Genomic DNA, 19,138 nt, shown 5'->3' on the forward strand with positions numbered 1-19,138 from the left:
TCATTAAGCAACAAATCGAGGCCATCCAAGCCAAACCCATACAGGTCCATTATCATTGCCTTGAACAAGAAGATCACGGTGGTCCATACTTACGTTTTACTTACGCTTGCCGTAAACCACCTTCCCTGTGCGCTGAACTGGACAGCCAATGACAGGTAAGAGAGTGTCATCTCTCACTAACCTAAGACAGGAGGGCCGTCATAGCTACTGCCTAATCCCATGACGGGTACCAGTGAAGAGATGTGTCACTCCAACCTAAGACAGGCGCAGTTCCCGAGGGACTATCTTCTAGTCACTAATAATATAAAAAAGGAGGACCTGTCCGGAGCCGTGAGGCCCGGAAATTGCCGCGGCCTCTGTTGCTTAAGCTCCGCATTGTGGAGACAAGATGGCGCACTTCCTGGTTCTTCATCATCAACTTTTCCCGCGCGCGCGAACTTTTCCCGCGCCCGCGTAGATTACTTCCCGCGCCCGGGAAAGACTATACCGAGCATGCGGCTGGTGACGTCTCCCATTATTCTCCTCCCCGCCTGCTCTGCTGCCCTTCCTCTTTCTTACCAGCCTATATAAGCTGTACCAACGCCCTCAATAAACGAGACTTGATCAGGATACTGTCTTGTCTCCATTACTTGTGTCTCTTGTCTCTCTAAATTCCCACCCCCTCCTCCAAGGTCTGTGTTAACGATCCCGCTGGACGGGACATTTATTCAAGTAATATTTTTAAACACGAGCAACCAAATACCCTTTTTTAAACGTAAAGGATTAGTGAAAATTGGCTTTAATTATTACTAGTGCTCAGGTTAATAATTCACATTTTGCTGTGTGTTATGCTTTTTAATAATTAGCACTAAGAAATGAAGTAATATTTCAGACACCAAAATCTGAAATAAGTCTCCAAGTTGAAATGATACCTTAATTAAAACAGTGTGGTACTACTATAAAACACAAATAGAGTGACAGAAAAGAATGTGGCACTGTACATCAGAGGGAGATGTTAGGATATATGGCTACCTGTTTGGAGAATGCAGATACCATAAGGGAAAGTATTAATACAGATTTGATTATAAAAGTTTAAAAGGTCTTTATATCAAAAGGCACTATAAACAAAGTTAAAAGACTAGCTCATGTGATTGGAATTCCTTATAATCATATTACAATTCATCAATGAGCAACTGCTTTATTTAGGTGTTATCTATCTCCTAACCAGAATGTGAGCTCTTAAAGTCCTTTAGTACATCTCTTATGGTATTTATTACTGTTTAAGCACATCCCATTGCCCAGATTAATCTTGAGATTAATACCAAATATCACATATAAGACCTCAAATAAATGGCTTCCTTAATAAGTATCATATGCTGAAATCTGAAATGGTTGCTACTTGTGTGGTTGTGCACATGAAACTAGATACTGTTCTTTTTTTCCATCTCTAACTTTAAAATTTCTTAAAATTTATCTTACTAAATTTTTGTTTTAAACATTTTATTGATTTATTCATTTACCTTATTATTTAAAAAGTAACTATTATAAAAATAATGGATGCCCATTATTGAAACTTAGATAATAAACAAAAAGGGAAAAAATTTTAAAAAATCACTATTTTGGTGATTTTCTTTCCAGTCTTTTCTATGCACATATATGAACCATACTACACATAGTATCAGTTTTTCTGTAAAGGGACAGATAGTAAATATTTTCAGCTTTGCAGGACATACAGTTTCTGTCAACTCTGTCAGTGCAGTGAGAAAACGAATGGGTAAGGCTGTGTTCCAATAAAACATCTTTTACAGAAACAGGTGACAGGCCCATGAGTGTAGTTTGCTGACCCTTGTTCTCTATTCCTCAATGCATTATTAATAACTGTTGAAAATTCGATTATACAAATCTCCTGTTGTTGGGTCTTTGATCTACACTATGGTGCTGTCCCATCATTTGTACACATTCACATTTAGAAATAATTTCTAGAAGTAGAACTGTATATTCAAGAGTATGAGGCATTAAGGTTTTTGATCCTAACTTATTTGGCACGTTGTCCTCCAGGAAGAACCTGAATAATAAGGAGGGAACCACATCAAGACCTTGGGCAGGGGCAAACTATAGCCAGGCCTGGCCAGCCTAAGGGCCAAATCTGCCCATGTCCATCTCTGTTTAAATATTACCTTCAACTGTGTTTGCCCTACAATGGCTACCGCTGAGTTGAGTATTTGCAAGAGAGATCATATGGCCTACAAAGTTTAAGGTATTTATTTACTATCTGGCCTGTTACACACAAAGTTTGCTGACTCATGGGGTAGAGTCCTCAAACAGAATGAACAGCAAATGCCAAAACACAGAGATAGGAATGAGCTTAATGAATTCAAGACACGAAGGAAAGGCCACAGTGGCTAGAATGCGATAAACATCAACGAAAGAGGAAGGAAATGAAGAGGTAGCTCAGGGCCATATTAAGTGAGGCCTTAGACCCAAGAAATTTGGGTTTGTATTTTATTTCAAGTGTAATGGGAAACCAATCTTTCTCATTTTAGGCAATGACATTATTACCTTTCTCAAAAACCTATGAGTCCTTTTTGGCCTTTCCTTTCTTACCTAATTTCCTTCCTTTCATATTTAATCCCTCAACAAATTCTAATTTTATCTCAAAAATAAACCTCGAATCTGTCTATTTCTATTTCCTCTGCCATTCCCAGTACAAACTATCATCTATTGCCATAAAACTGGTTTCTCTGCTTCTAAATCTTCCCTGTGCAATCCTTTATCTTCACAACAGCCAGAATCATCTTAAAACAGAAATCAGACTAATTTATGCCCCTACCTCAAATTCTCTTCAATGGCTTCCCATCACAGAACAAACTCTAAACTTCCCATAGTCTACAGAGCTTAAAGCAAGCAGTAGTAAATGCTACCTTGATCCTGACTTGGAGATATACTCACTAATTCATTCAGACATAATGTGAATATTTGTTCTTAGATATATAAAGTCTATTTCCTCTTTACTAAAAGAGGAATGAGTGTTAAGTTTTGTGTAATGTCTTTTTATCTATTAATACTGTCACTTAATTTTTCCCCCTTTGATTTACTGATAACTTAGACAAATAAATTTCTTAATATTGACCTATGCTTGTATTTCCAAGAAAAAAATTCATTATTTTAATATAATTCTATATCTAATTTGTAAATATTTAGGATTTTTGCATTTATATTCATAAATTAAATTGGCGTATGGTTTCCTTTTCTACGCTAACTCATTTTCGGGGCTATGCTAATTCTATAAAACAAACTAGAAGGCAAGGCAGATTTTTTCCTATGTTTTGGGACAACTTAAAGACCACAGAGTGATCTATTTCTTGAAAGTTTCGAAGATTTTTCTCTTAAGAAATCACTGAGCTTGGCACTATAATCGGGGACAGAAAGTGTGGTAGTGCTAATTTTTTATGATTTCAACTTCTCCCAAGGCTATTGGTATACTGTTTCTCTCTCCCTTCCCAAATTTAGATTTTCCTAAAACACCATACATTTCACCAACTTTCATATTAGTATACTGTTACAGTTAGTATTCTATTAAGTTTTTGAAATTAAACCTAAGGAAAATTTCAACCATATGCAAAAGTAGACAGAACAGTATAGCCTTCATGTGCTCATCACCTGAGTTTAGTAATTTTCAACTCATAGCCAATCTTGTTTCATATGCTCACTTCCCCAACTCCTGTAGTTAATTATTTTGACGCAAATCTCAGACATCATATCATTTTATCTGTAAATATTTGGGTTGTTATGATGTTTTAATCTCCTTCCTATCTGTGCTTATATCCTGTTATGCTTTCCTAATGTTGTGGATTTGCTTTTGTGTGTTTTCCCTTGTTTTCTAATTCGCTGATTTTTTAAATTATATTTAATTCCTTCCTCTTGTTTTTTATAGGTTTATAGTTCTTTTTTCTAGTTTCCTTCACTGAGTCCTTAGTTGCTTTGAATTCTCTTATTTATTAATAAAGTTTTCTTTCAAGCATAACAATAACGTTTAAGATACCACTATATTCTAGGCACTGTGCTTTACATGAAATTATCTCAGCTGATGCTCACCAATGAAGTGGGAACTACTATCCACACTGGATGAACAGACGAAGGCTTAAAGAGAAGTTAAATAATCTGCTGCCCAAGTTCTTATCGTTTGGATGTGGAAATGGTCATGATGTTGGTGGAAGCATAATCAGGTAATCTGGTGTGGGGAAGGAGAGTGCACATGAATGGTTGGTGGCTGACTTAGGTTAAAAAACAGGAAGTGCTAAACCTTTTCAACAGACCCCAAAGGAAGAGGGCTGAGTATGGGGACTGTGGCAGAGTTCCTGAAAACTTTTCTACACTATACATAACACCTGTCTGGCAAAACCCCAACCATGATTAAACCCAATTATTAACCATCCTCATGACCCCATGATGAGTGAACCCTGTTGAAAAAAAAAATTGACCCATATGATAAAAACTTAAAGTTAACATGTTCTTAATTGATTCCATTGGATACATTTTTGTGTGTGGATCATTCCTTTTTTCAGACACTAAAAGATTTAATTTATAAGGATTTCCATCTAAGTGCAGGACAGTTAATTTTTTTAAGCACACATCCATCAACAGACAGTGCTATAAAGTGGTAAGAGCTTAAGGTTTTAAACCAGAGATGGGAAATAAGTTTCATGATGATCAACTTCAAACAAATGGTAGTGACTTCCTAGAGCACTGAGCAGGATTTCCTAGAGCACTTTCAAAGTCCTGTCTAAATGGAAAGCATGCTATGTTTCACTCACAGAATCTCCCGTGGGCATGAAGAGAGGGTGAGAGGCAGCAGCACCATAGCCCCAGGTCTGAATTTTGCAGTTAAGTCACAAAATGCCCTAGGTGGTATTGCTTCTCTCCCTGTCCACACATTTCTTTTTCTTGCTTAGCCTGAAGTTCTTTTTACTTAGTCATGCTTGTCTAAAATAGTTAAATTAAAATACTCATTTAGGTAAAGGGGTTACAACTTTCCATATGCCAGTATTTCAGGTTGACTCAACCAACCAACCATTCATATTTGAACATAATTAAGTCACTTTGCTTTCTTTCAAAATATGGATGAGATCACTGAAACTGAAGGAATGGGTATTGTGATGAATACACCAGAACAGAAGAGAAGCAATTTTGGGTCAGAGGCATCATACGAGGCAAGCAAGCCATGATAAAAAAGGGAGTTTTTTTTTTTTTTTTTTTTTTTTTTTTTTAAGCTCTTAGGGATGGAGGAACAGGACACTAGGAAGTGAAAAAATAGCCCTGAAAGAGAGCCAAAAATGTAGCAAAAGGAAACCTTTGCTTGTGCTTGGAAATCTTCCTGGTGTATACATACTCTATTTAATTCCACCATGCAGTGCTAATTATACTGCTATTTATCTCAGAAATATTTTCCTAAGTGGCATATACTTAAATCTACTAGGGTATTTTCCCTCAAGCTCTGAGTGCTCAAATACACTCTCAACCAATGAGAGTTAGAACGGCAGACAATACACAATCAGTCAGTAAGTGTTATTAATATACCATGGTACAAATTTTTCCAGCCAATGAGCACTCTATTGTATTTTCCTGTGTTGAGTGAGTAATTCACTGTCTATTGTCTACTCTGCTGGGGCTTCTCTTTCCAGTGTGTGTTTGAACCATGATGACTGTAATAGGTGTGCAATGGTGTGCTGTTAACATGGCTGTTAAGGATCATTTTGGATGCTCAAATCCAAGTTTTAAGGCAGCTTTGTGTGAAGTAAAAGTTTTTACTTCAGTTAAATAAAGACAGGAAAGGGTTGAAACTTTAGAGAGCCAGAAGAAAGGATAACAGCATTAAAATGGTAGAAGATGGAAAAGAAGTAGGGCCGAGTATAGTGGCTCATGCTTGTAATCCCAGCACTTTGGGAGGCTGAGGCAGGTGGATCACTTGAGGTCAGGAGTTCGAGATCAGCCTGATTAACACAGTAAAACCCCATCTCTAAAATACAAAAATTAGCTGAGTGTGGTGGCATGTGCCTGTGATCCTAGCTACTTGGGAGGCTGAGGCAGGAGAATTGCTCGAACCTGGGAGGTGGAGGTTGCAGTGAGCCACTGCACTCCAGCCTCAGTGACAGAGTGAGATCCTGTTTCCAAAATAAAAAAATAAATACATACATACATACATACATACATAAATAAGAAGTGGATCTAAGATATGGGAGACAGGCAGACAGCAGGGCAAAGAACAAAGGGCAAGAGAAGAGATTAAGTGTGTGAAGAACAGAAAAATCCAGCCAGAACAGAATGGCTCTATCACAAATAGAAACCTAGGGGATATGTTCAAGAGACATCACAGGATTAACTCCATACACTAAGAAGGTCTGAGTGACGGTATTTAATGTTCAGGAGAAATCGGGCTGTCCTTATGACCATCCTTTTAGTCAAACTGATTTAGCTATCTCCAACACATCTCACTTTTCCTCCCTTTGACTTTTGTTTACATCATTTTCTCATAAAAATGCATTTACCCAAATGATGACATTTACTTCTCAAAAATCCTGTACCTATTTTTTAAGACTCAGGTTAAATTTCATGCCTTCTGTGAATTTTTGCCTGATCACACCAGTTACAACTACTTTTTAAATTTCACTTAAATTTTTATCAAAGGCTAAAGTGTCAAAAAGCATTTCAAGGCTTGTAATGAGAAAGCAGCAGTACTCTATGCTCTTGGTACCCTTTCAGTTCTTTTCATTGTTCCCTCTTGTATTTGCCTTTATATGATAAATAATAACCTTATAATACTTTCTCTTGATTCATCAATTTCAGATATTACCTTTAGACATCCTATTACAGATGACTCGGTACTCATATCACAGATTTTGGTTAAATCAATATTTAGTCTTTACAATTATTATGACTATGTAAACACTGCTCACTGCCTAGGTAAAGAATATACTTTAGTTACATCTCTTGTGTGCAATTTTTATTTTTCCTTAAGTTTACAGGTGCTTTGTTTTTAAATTTGATTTTCTTTGTACCTATTTCAAATTCTTCCTACGCTGCAACAGCCTCTCAAGTGAATTTTCAATACTCAAGCCTATTTAGATTCATCACTTCTATTCCCCCACCTCTTCCCCCAATCCTATTCCTGGAGGCAGCATTCTTGAAATTATCTGTCTACTTCAATCTGGACTCAGTACTCTCTAAGCTTCCTGCATGAACTAGTCTTCTGAAGCTTCCTTTAATCATCATAATGGGAAAAAACTTTCATCATGCTTGCAGTACTGGATCTTTTGTTTGCCGAATCCCATGTCTCTCTTACTTAGTTAATAACCCCCTAGTGTTGGCAGAGCCCATTTTCCAGCAACTTCCTAAAATAGGTCCATATCTGAAAATATCTTGGCTGAAAATCATTTTCACTAAGCATTTTAAACGCGTTGCTCCTTGTTTTCTAACTTCCAATGCTGAAAAGTCTAATATTCTTCTATCCAATCTTTTATATAGGATTTTAAAAATCTCTAAAAGCTTGGGGTCTTCCCTTTATCCCTAGTGTTTTGATATTTCATAGAGATGACCCTTCTTGAGAGTAGGGCTTTTTAAAATTTCTCTCATTAATAGGCTTTCAGAGGGATGTTGTAATCTGGAGACTCATGGTTCTCATTTTGGAAAACTGTTTTTTTTTTTTTAAATTTGGTATTTTAGTATTCCACTTAATCTAAAAGTATCATTATCACTATACCATTATGAAAGATGCTGTCAATTAATATATGTCACACTATGAATTATAACAACCATTCTGATTTCAGAGATATTAAAATGTAAAAAACAAAAAATATGTTTCTTATGGTATTTCTTTCCTGCTTTCTTCCCCTTCATTTCCTCTATTGTCGCTTTCTGGAATTCCTATTAGTTAGATGTTAGATTGCTCTTCTTTCTTTTTCTTTCCTACTTTCTACCTCTTATTGTTCTACTTTTTGAGAGTTTTCCTCAATTTTAGCTTGTAAATGTTCTACTAAAATGCAAAACATTCCTATTATATTTTTAACTTCTAAGAGTTTCTTCTTTTATGATTTCTTTTTTATGGCAATTTACTTTTTCTTAGGGAATCAATTTTGTCTCAACACTCAGAGGACACTAATTAAACTTGCTTTTTCCCTGCATTGTTTGTTCCTCCAAGATCTCATTATTTTATACTGGAAGACTTCCTCACATAACTGGTGATATTTGGCTTTCCATAAATATTTGAGAGTGAGGCACTAAGAAGTGGCCTGGCAGTTATGTGGCTTGTCACCTGGGGAGGCTTTCTTATAGGTTAACTGGCCAACTAGACAGCCTTTACATTAAAGGTCTCCCAAAGGACAGTATCTTACATTTCTTCAGTCACAACGCCCATCCTCCTTCCTGGAGGATACGGTCCTAGTGGTTGGAATGGGACCAGGTCACCATTCAGTAATAGGTTTTCACTTGACCTCCCTGTTTCCAGCCCAGTGCCTTAACCTACTTCTTCCTGTGTCCAAGGTGATCAAGTATACAGCTTTTCTGGTTTTCTCTGTGAAATACCTTCTGTCTCCAGAGGAGAGAGGATCTAGAAACTCTTTATATCAATATTCAACCAATCTCTGTTTTCAGCCCCATGCCATACATCCACGTTCCACAGTACCCGGTGACCCCATTTTTGAGCTCTTCTGAGGCTCTGGGGGCCTTGAATAAGACTTGCTCACCATTAGGATATTCCTCTAAAATCACTTATGCTGTATTAATTTCATCTGGTTACCACTCTTCTATCTGCTTTTCATATTTATATCTTGTGGTTGAAGTTACAGATATCTTCTGATTTCAAAGACCAAAATTCTGATTTCTTATTCTCCTTGTTGTTTTGGTTGGTAATTTCCCAGAGAAGAGGACAAAAACAACTTTATTTTGCCATTTTTAAAGCTGCAAGTTTCCCTTATATGCTTCTGTAACAACAAATGTAGCAGAGTACTTGGCACCTAATAGACATTCATGAACTACTTTGTTAATGAATGACTAGATGTAGTTAGAATATGGACTAAGCTACTGTAAGAAAAAGATCCCCAAATGCGACAACTCAAACAAAGTAAGTGCCTTTTTTTTTTCTCTCTCACAGAGCAGTCCATAGGTTACGAGCATACTTTTGGGTGAAGAGGTGTCACTAGATCATTAGGTCATTAAGGGACTCAGATTTCTTCTCATATTATCCATCTTCTCTACTGTCTTGTCCTAGTCAAAAGTGGCTTATCATTACATTCTGCATTCTAGCCCACGGAAAAGGGGCCAATGAAACTGCAAGAAACCCTACCAGCTGATGACCTCCATACATATATTTATTATCTCACAGTTTTGGTGGACCAGGAATCTGGGCCAGCAACCATGTGAGCTTAGAAGCAGATCTTTCCCTAGTCAAGTTTCAGATGAAACTCTACCCCTGGTCCATACCTTAATTTCAAGTCTGAGACAGCCTCTGAACCAAAAGATGTGGCTAAGCTCTGCCCAAATTGCTGGTCCACAGAAACTGGGAGATAATAAATGTGTGTAGTTCTAAGCCACTAAGTTTGGAGTAATTTGTAACACATCAAATAGATAATACAACATCTCAACATTCCCTATGTAAATTATTAGTAGTTGACAAAAGGAAAACTTCTAATTATATATAAAAGGCAAATACAATTTTAAATTATAAGGTTAATAAATATTTTGACATCTTTTGGATTTAATATCATTTAATAAATATTAAATACCAGGCTTTGATCTGACACCTAAGCCTAATTTGTATCACCTGGAATGATTTGCTCAATAGCCTCATCTGCATTGCAGGTAGTATCTTAGTCCTCCATCTTTCTGACCTGTCTCTAGAATGCAGGTTCTTGCAGATGTAAATGCTACTAAAGCCATGAGTAGCAGAAAGTACAAACCATATAACATCACAATGGAAAATGCTTTTAGACTACAGAGAATAAAAAAATTTGGAGGTTTTCCTTCTGATTGTTTTTACATTCGCTTACATGTAAATATATATACTACAGACAAATGAAGTAAACTGCCTCAAATGGTTTTGGAGAGGGTAGGAATCTGAAGGTAGCTCTGGGCACTAGGCCCCATGCCTGGGTCCCTACGCTAGCTAAAACTTAATCCATTCATCCCTTTAATCTACAAATACTTACTGAACACCAACTGGGTACTAGGCACAGACATAAAACAAGGAATAAGTCAGACTTGGTCACTGTCTCATTCAACTCACAGTTTAGTAGGGAATACAGACCAAGCAAATAAGCAATGGAATCTGGTATGGTGTTGCCATTTAGGGTATGCATAGGCTCCTGTGGCAGCAAAAAGGAAAAACACTTAACTCAAGGTGAAAGTGGAAGTGGTAGTTGTATTGGGAAGACATCTCAGTTGAAATGATATCTGAACAAAGATGACCAGAAATTAAGTAGTGGGGATGGCAGTAAGGGAAAAGAATTCTGGGAGAAGGAACATTGCCTTTGAAAGCCCGTAAGCAAAAGAGAAGCTGATACATTTGAGTGACTGGACTTTCAGTAGAGAGTAGAGGTGTGCGGCTAGAGAGGATGTGGAGAGAAGTATGCAAAGCCTTATTATGCAGGGCCTGGTAGGTCATGTTATGGAGGTTGGGCTTTTGTTTAAAGGAACCATAAAACTATGGAGGTGTTTCAAGCAGAAGGTTAAACTGATCTTATTCTTCCACAACTGACATAATGTTCATGACAATTTGTTTGATTTCTGAAAAGTTAACACTCCTAAGATGCTAAAAACATACAAAAACACCTAACATTTTAAATATATACATGCAATAACCAGATGGAAAACATACCAGAAAAAAAATGCCACTTACTACATAACAAAGACCAAAAAACTATAAAATACCCATAACTTACCTTAACAAATGTACAAGAACTATATGTAAAAAACTATAACTTTTTTTTTCAGACAGGGTCTCACTCTGTTGCCCAGGCTGGAGTGCAGTGGCATGATCATAGCTCACTGCAGCCTTAGCCTTACACTTCTGGGTTCAAGTGATTCTCTGCCTCAGCCTCCCAAGTAGCTGGGACCACAGCACATGCCACCATGCTTGGCTTATTTTTAAATTTGTAGTAGAGACAGGGACTTGCTATGCTGCCCAGGGTGGTCTCGAACTCCTGAGTTCAAGCAAACCTCTTGCCTGAGCCTCCTAAAGTGCTGGGATTACAGGCATAAGCCCCCACGCCCAGCCAAGAAACCATAAAATGTTGATAAAGAATGTAAAAGAAAATCAGAAAAAATGAATGTTCCTGAATGTGAAGACTCAATATTGTTAAAGTAATTTTTCATGTTAATCTGTACATTTAAGGCAATTCTCATAAAAATCCCAATAAATTTTTCAGAAGTACTTGATGAACTGATTGTAAAGTTTATCTGGAAGATTAAATGTAGGACTATATTTATAAGACTACATATAAGACTTTTTACAGAAGTAAAAAGGTGGGAAGGTTTGCTTTACCACATTAACAAAAACATATAATAAAATGACAGTAATTGAAAAAGTATGTAAAGTCAAAATATTCAGGAGGGTTGTGGGTTGAATTGTGCCCTCCAAAAAGGTATGTTCAAGTAATCCCCAGTAACGGTAAATGTGACCTTATTTGAAACCAGTGTCTTTGCAGATGTAATTAAGATGAAGTCATATTGGAGTGGGATGGTCCCAATCCAATGACTAGTGCTCTTATGAGAAGAGGGAAATTTGGACACAGACACGAACAGGGAGATCATCTGATGCCCGAGGCAGAGAGTGAAATGATGTATCTACAAGCCATGGAATGCCAAGGACTGCTGGCAAACACCAGAAGCTGGAATAGGCAAGGAAGGAACCTCCCCGAGAGCCATCTGTTGTTTTAAGCCACCCAGTTTGTGGTAATTTGTTATGGCAAAGCAGGAAACTGATACAAGGAGTACAAGGCAATTTTATACGTGATAAAAGAGGTATCTCAAATGAGTAGGAAAGAATGGATTTTATTTATTCAATAAATAGAGGTTAGGACAACAGGCTATTTATCTGGAAAGAAAAGTTAGATTTCTACTTCATACCAGGTACTAAATTCCAAGTGGATCACAGACCTAAATGTAAAACAAAACAAAAAACACCAAAAAACTATAAAAGATCAAAATGTAAAAGGATTATTTTTATAACCTTAGTGTAGGGAAGGATTTCCTAACCAAAGCATGAAACCCAGAAGCCAGATGTGACCATTTAAAAATGAAAACTTCTGGGCCAGGCGTGGTGGCTCAAGCCTGTAATCCCAGCACTTTGGGAGGCCGAGACGGGCAGATCACGAGGTCAGGAGATCGAGACCATCCTGGCTAACACTGTGAAACCCCGTCTCTACTAAAAAAATACAAAAAAACTAGCCGGGCGAGGTGGCGGGCGCCTGTAGTCCCAGCTACTTGGGAGGCTGAGGCAGGAGAATGGCGTAAACCCGGGAGGCGGAGCTTGCAGTGAGCTGAGATCCAGCCACTGCACTCCAGCCTGGGCGACAGAGCGAGACTCTGTCTCAACAACCAAAAAAAAAAAAAAAATGAAAACTTCTGGCCGGGTGCGGTGGCTCACGCCTGTAATCCCAGCACTTTGGGAGGCTGAGGCAAGTGGATCACAAGGTCAGGAGTTTGAGATCAGCCTGACCAATGTGGTGAAGCCCCGTCTCCACCACAAATACAAAAATTAGCCAGGTGTGGTGGCGCGTGCCTGTAATCCCAGCTACTCAGGAGGCTGAGGCAGGAGAATTGCTTGAACCCAGGAGGCAGAGGTTGCAGTGAGCCGAGGTAATGCCACTGCACTCCAGCCTGGACAACTGAGCAAGACTCCTTCTCAAAAAAACAAAACAAAACAAAAAAAACTTCTGTACATACTACAACGAAAGACACATAATCAATGTTTAAAAAAACATATTACAAGATATATAATAGACATAGAGTTAATATCCAGAAATACAGAGATTATACAGACCAATAAGGAAACAACAAGTAACTCCAAATAAAACTGAGCAAAACATAAAATAACAAAGGCCAGTAATGTATGGATACTCAATCTCACTAGTAATCAAATGAGATGCAAATTAAAATGGGAAAGTCAGCCAGGCTGGTGGCTCACGCCTGTAATCCCAGCACTTTGGGAGGTCAAGATAGGTGGATCACTTGAGGTCAGGAGTTCGAGGCCAGCTTGGCCAACATTGTGCAACCCATCTCTACTAAAACTGCAAAAATTAGTCAGGGATGGTGGCGGTTGCCTGTAATCCCAGCTACTCGGGAGGCTGAGGCAGGAGAATGGCTTGAACCTGGGAGACGGAAGTTGCAGTGAGCTGAGATCACACCACTGCACTCCAGCCTGAGCAGCAGAGCGAGACTCTGTCTCAAAAAAGGAAAAAGAGAAAAAGGGAAAGTATTATTTTTCTAGAGTCACTCAAATTAAAAATATTTTCTGATAATACCTAGTATTGAGTAGGCAATACTCAAACAGGTATTCTCATATACTGAAATTCTGAAGGAAAATTTGATAAATGTCTATTGAGATTTAAATGTTTACACCCTTGGTTTCAGAACATCCTTTTCTAAGACTATATCCTACCGAAACACAAATTCACAAAAATAAATAGGGGAAAATTACATTAAATATAGGATATTCATAAAATAGAATACTGTAACTGTGTAACCACTTTAAAAAGAGGTAGATCTGGCTGGGCATGGCGGCTAACACCTGTAATCCCAATGCTTTGGGAGGCTGAGGCAGGAGGATTGCCTGAGGCCAGGAGTTCAAGACCAGCCTGGGCAACATAGCAAGGCCCCATCTGTTAAAAAAAAAAAAAAAAAAACACAAACATTAAAAAAAAAAAAAATTAGATGGGCGTGGTGGCATGTGCCTGTAGTCCTAGCTACTAAGAAGGCTGAGATGCGAGGGTTGCTTGAGCCCAGGAGTTTGAGGTTACAGTGAGTCATGACTCTACCACTGCACTCTAGCTTGGGTGACAGGGAGAGAGACCTTGTCTCAAAAAACCGCCCAAAACAAAAAAAACAAAGAAGAGGTAGTTCTATATGTATTGTCATACAAAGATGTTCAAGACATGTTAAGTAAAAAGAACAAGTTGCAGAGTATGTATTTTGTAAACATAAATAATAATTACCTTATATACAAAATAGCAAGACGACTATAACTTAGTTGCTGACAATGGCTATTCTGTGTGTGGTAGTAGGGAACAATTTATTAATTCATTTATGTAACATTTAATGAGCGTCCATTATGTGCCAGGCACATTGGTTTAGTTACTGGGGATTCAGGAGTGAACAACAACAAAAAAACGGATGAGGAAATGGTGAATGTCCACTTTCTGTGTTAAACATATCTGTAAAGTATGACCTTTATATTTGTCTTTTTTTTTTTCTTTTCTTTTTTTTTTTTTTTTGAGACGGAGTCTCGCTCTATCGCCCAGGCTGGAGTGCAGTGGCCGGATCTCAGTTCACTGCAAGCTCCGCCTCCCGGGTTTACGCCATTCTCCTGCCTCAGCCTCCGGAGTAGCTGGGACTACAGGCGCCCGCCACCTCACCCGGCTAGTTTTTTTTTTTTTGTATTTTTTAGTAGAGACGGGGTTTCACAGTGTTAGCCAGGATGGTCTCGATCTCCTGACCTCGTGATCTGCCCATCTCGGCCTCCCAAAGTGCTGGGATTACAGGCTTGAGCCACCGCGCCCGGCCTATATTTCTGTCTTTAACAAATTTACGGTCAATTTGATTATTTAAAAACATAAGCTTTAGGCCAGGTGCAGTGGCTCACACCTGTAATCACAGCACTTTGGGAGGCTGAGGTGGGCAGATCACCTGAGGTCAGGAGTTCGAGACCAGCCTGGCCAACTTGGTGAAACCCCATCTCTACTAAAATTACAAAAATTCAAAAATTAGCCAGGTGTGGTGGTGAGCACCTGTAATTCCAGCTACTCAGGAGGCTGAGACAGAAGAATCCCGTGAGCCCGGAAGGCTGAGGTTGCAGTGAGCTGAGATAGCGCCACTGCACTTCAGCCTGGGTGACAAGAGCAAAACTCCATCTCAAAAAATCCCCAAGAAACAAAAAAACATAAGCTTTAGGCACTAATGAAAAACTTTCAACAATATAAAGCAATCTGTTCTATCATTCTCTTAAAATCACTCTTATTGTACACTTTTTAGAAAGGTCCCTGGCATACTCAATAATGTAGTCTGGTAAAGTTAATGTGAAAGGATTGACAAGTTTCTTATACTGTAAAATGATTACTCTGTTCAGTTGAAAAATAAGAATAATTTTACAGTATTTCATTTATCTATACCCTTTGTGACAGAATATTTTACTTACAGTTTGTGGGTTAATCTCCTCCTCTCCCATAGGTTCATCCATAATTTGCTGTCCATTCTGTGAAAAGCACAGCAAGCAGAAAGTTACCAAAACAGACCTCACATCAGTTAAAGTTAAATGAAGGCAGACAAAAACAAAAACTGAGGAAGATTTTCACCCCTAAAGGGCTCTAATGAAGTAGAACCACCATATGAGTATGCAGTTGCTAAATTTGCAACAGGATGTGCTTCAAAAGTTAATTATTTGAAACTATAAAAACATTTTTTCATGGAAATAATATAATAAATGATTATTACCTTTCCATGTGAGCCCTTGAGTTTAATAGTTAAATGCATTACAAATGGTCTCATTTAAGCCTCACCAAACATTATTTACAACAGTGTATGGCAAAACACATTCTAAATTCCAACTCCATTCATAATTAATCAAGGGAACTGATTAATTACTTTAGAGAAAATTAAGCCCAATCTCTACATCAAAATAAATGCCAGATGGATTAAACATTTAGATGTGAAAAAATAAAATTATACAACTATTAGAATATAGGTGAACAATACTCATGGGGTAAGGAGGGTTGAAATCATAAAGAAAAAAGTGACATTTGAATCTATAGAAGTTTAAAACTTCTGCCAGACACAAAAAAAGATAAAAGACGAACTGATTACAAAAAAAAGGCAACATATAACAAAGGGTTGGTATCCTCAATACATAAAGAGCTTTGTTTTACAAACCTGTAAGAAAAAACGATGAACCTCAACAGAAATGAGCAATAAGGGAAAAAAGAGTTCAGCCTTAGTACTCATCAAAGAAATGCATTTAACCCAAAGACACCTTTTGCCTTTCAAATTGGTAATGATTTACAAAACAAAAACAAAAACAAAAAACCACTCAGTGTTAACGAGGGTATGGGGGACAGAGCACTCTGGACATACTGCTGGAGAAGTATGAATCAGCACAACCTTTCAGGAAGGCAATCTGAGTCTGTATTTTAAAAAAACCAAAATACCACACATAAAATTTTGAAATGTCTCGATTCTACTTCTTTTTTTAAAAAAGTAGACAAGTGTACAAAGATGTACATACAAGAATGCTCACCATAACTTTTATTCCAAAAAGAACTTCAAATTGAAAACCTAAATTCCTAACAATAGAGAACTAATTAAATATATTATGGTACACCCTTATAATGGAATACTATACAGTCATTACAATGATGATAAAGATGTAAATTCATTGACATAGAAAGACAGTCACATGTAATAAGTGAAAAAGCAGTTTACAAAACAATATGGATTGTAATGATCCCATTTTAAATAAATATATACATGTTTCAATGCATATATTTTTATGGGAAAAACTCTGGAAGGATATACACCAAAATGTTAACAGTGGTTATCTCTGGGTGGTAGAATTTTAGACAATTTAAATTGTTTATTTTTGCTTATTTGAATATTCTAATGTGTCTACAATGAATATGTATTATTTGTGTAATTTTTAAAAACCACAAAAACAGAAGTCAGGAACACATAGTTTCTTCTCTCATTCCCTCACTGGAAAAAGGAGTAGCCATGATTATTAATTCAACAAGTATACAAGGATCTAAGCTAACCACCTTTGGAGCATTATCACCTGGGAAATAAAAGGCAGCTCACCTATCACCTCATACTTCACATGAGGCAGCTGCTCTAAATATGAACTCCCCTCTTTGTTCTTCTTATCCCTATTACCATCCATCCATTCTTTCATCTCATTTCATTCAAGCTATGTTCTAGGCACTGAGCTCAAGATAAAAGTTAATAAAACATAGCCCCTATCCTACAAGGTCTATTGACCTTATACAAAGAGCACCTTTCATTTTCACCACTCATAGAAGATGTTCCTAGATTAGGGAATGCCTATGTAATACTATGAAGCACAGAAACAGTGCCAAAATTCAGGAAAAGGTAGGGAGGCAAGTATAAAATCTTTATTTTCCTAAGGTATGTTCAAAGGCTATAACACTGCCCATTTCTTTGGTATAAAGACACTCGTGTATCTCCAGAATATTTATTTTTCCTCAAAGTGACAACCATTTATTCAACTGACTACTGGTTGTTCTTACCCAAATGTACCAAAGAACTAGCTCCTAACAACTGTGGCTCTGTTTGCAGACACAGAGATTCAAATTCATATTCTTACCCTATTAATTATGAAGCCTTGGACAGGTTCTTTAAACAATCTAAGCTTTTCAGTTTCTTCACACGGAAAATGAAGATTGAAAAGTCTTATCTTCAGAGGGTTGTAGTAAAGACTAAATTAGTTAAATGATATAAAACCCTAACCACAGTGTCTGGCACTTAGTAAACAATCACTGTCAGCTAGTTTTCTTACGTCCAAAATTCAATTACCTCACCTCTGGTCCACCAATCTGTTCCCTCTCCTATATTTGCCATATTAATGAATGGCACCATCATTCATCTAGCAGCCCAAACCAGAGTTTTTCATTAATTGTAAACAGTTATCTTTCTGTAACACAGACTTGCCCCCATGACTCCCCATTGTGTGGCGTTTAGAACCCTCAGTCTAACTTGAGCTACACGTATGTTTTTCATAGGAATAAAATTTAAGAACCATCTGTTCCTTGCAATTTTTAATGTATGCAAAGCAAGTATCACAACTTATAACTTACTTTTAAAGAAAACTGGTACAGGAGAAACAGCACTAAACTTGGAATTCGTAGACCAAGGACAGAGCCCTAGGCTGCTGCTTATAAGCTTTATGATTTGAGGCAATTCAGACTTTCTCTTAGCCTATTACTTTACCTGTTCAAAATGAGGATACTTGTCCTGTCTACCCAAAGGATTATTACCAGGCTCAAAAACGAGATAATTCAGAAGAAAGAACTTTACAAATGTTGAAGAGCTGTACCAATGCACATTATTACTAAGGTGAGGTAGCCTCATGAGGATAAAATACTCCGTAAAGTCCTTCTGATCTTGGAATTTAAAAAATGTTTGAATTGGTAAGGCATCTCAAAAGTCTTCTGTTCCTACTACACACAATATGTTTCAATTCTTTCTACTCCGTTCTTACTTACGCTTAAATACTACCAGGACAAGAATGTACTACCTCACTAGGCACTATAATATCTCTGAAAAAGTACTGCCTGCTACATGAAATTTTTCATTATATAGCAACTTTCCTCAGCTGTGAATTCTCTTTAAGAGGATTACTAATAAATGATGACTAACTTGCCCGTACTCTATCTGCAAAGTCACAGGAAGTAAATCTACAGCTATGACTCTAATCCATCCTGAGTCTTGTCTTTTCTAGATAAGTTCCTTCAAACATTTCTTTAAGATAGATAAGACTCATCACCATCTTCTTCTCTGAGCACACTCCAATTCATCTTAAAGGGTGGTATGTGGAATTGCATGTAATTAACATTTCAACCCTCAAACGACCAATGCAGAGTAAAGGTCATATTACCTCCCTTGTCCTAGAAAATAAACTTATGTTAATGCAATTCACATATGCATTATTTTTGGAATGCCCTCAACACAATGCTGACATATCAAGCTTTCTGATTAAATCCTTGTCTTCTTGCACTGCAACCACACCCTGCATCCTCTATTCATACCTGTTGTTACTCTTAGTTCCACGAATAAAACTTTATTTAAAATTTTTGATTCACCTTTTTCCAGCTCCCATCCATTGCTACAATCTCTATACATTAGATTCCAAATCTGTCGATCAGCCTGTTCACTATTTTCAGCT

General features: G+C 37.5%; 1 protein-coding gene across 5 annotated transcripts in view; it reads right to left on the reverse strand.

Annotated features, from left to right (window-relative positions):
• RPS6KA3 (ribosomal protein S6 kinase A3) overlaps positions 1-19,138 on the reverse strand; it is a 125,171-nt gene that overhangs the window by 77,569 nt on the left and 28,464 nt on the right. For all 5 annotated transcript variants that reach the window (XM_010379704.2, XM_030933531.1, XM_030933530.1 and 2 more), the window contains one exon: positions 15,383-15,439. In XM_010379704.2, coding sequence (XP_010378006.1) covers positions 15,383-15,424 — 42 coding nt within the window. In that variant the 5' untranslated portion in view covers positions 15,425-15,439. The remainder of the gene's footprint in view (positions 1-15,382; positions 15,440-19,138) is intronic.

The sequence above is a fragment of the Rhinopithecus roxellana genome, chromosome 7 (genome assembly GCF_007565055.1).
Source record: "Rhinopithecus roxellana isolate Shanxi Qingling chromosome 7, ASM756505v1, whole genome shotgun sequence".
Classification (NCBI taxonomy): domain Eukaryota; kingdom Metazoa; phylum Chordata; class Mammalia; order Primates; family Cercopithecidae; genus Rhinopithecus; species Rhinopithecus roxellana.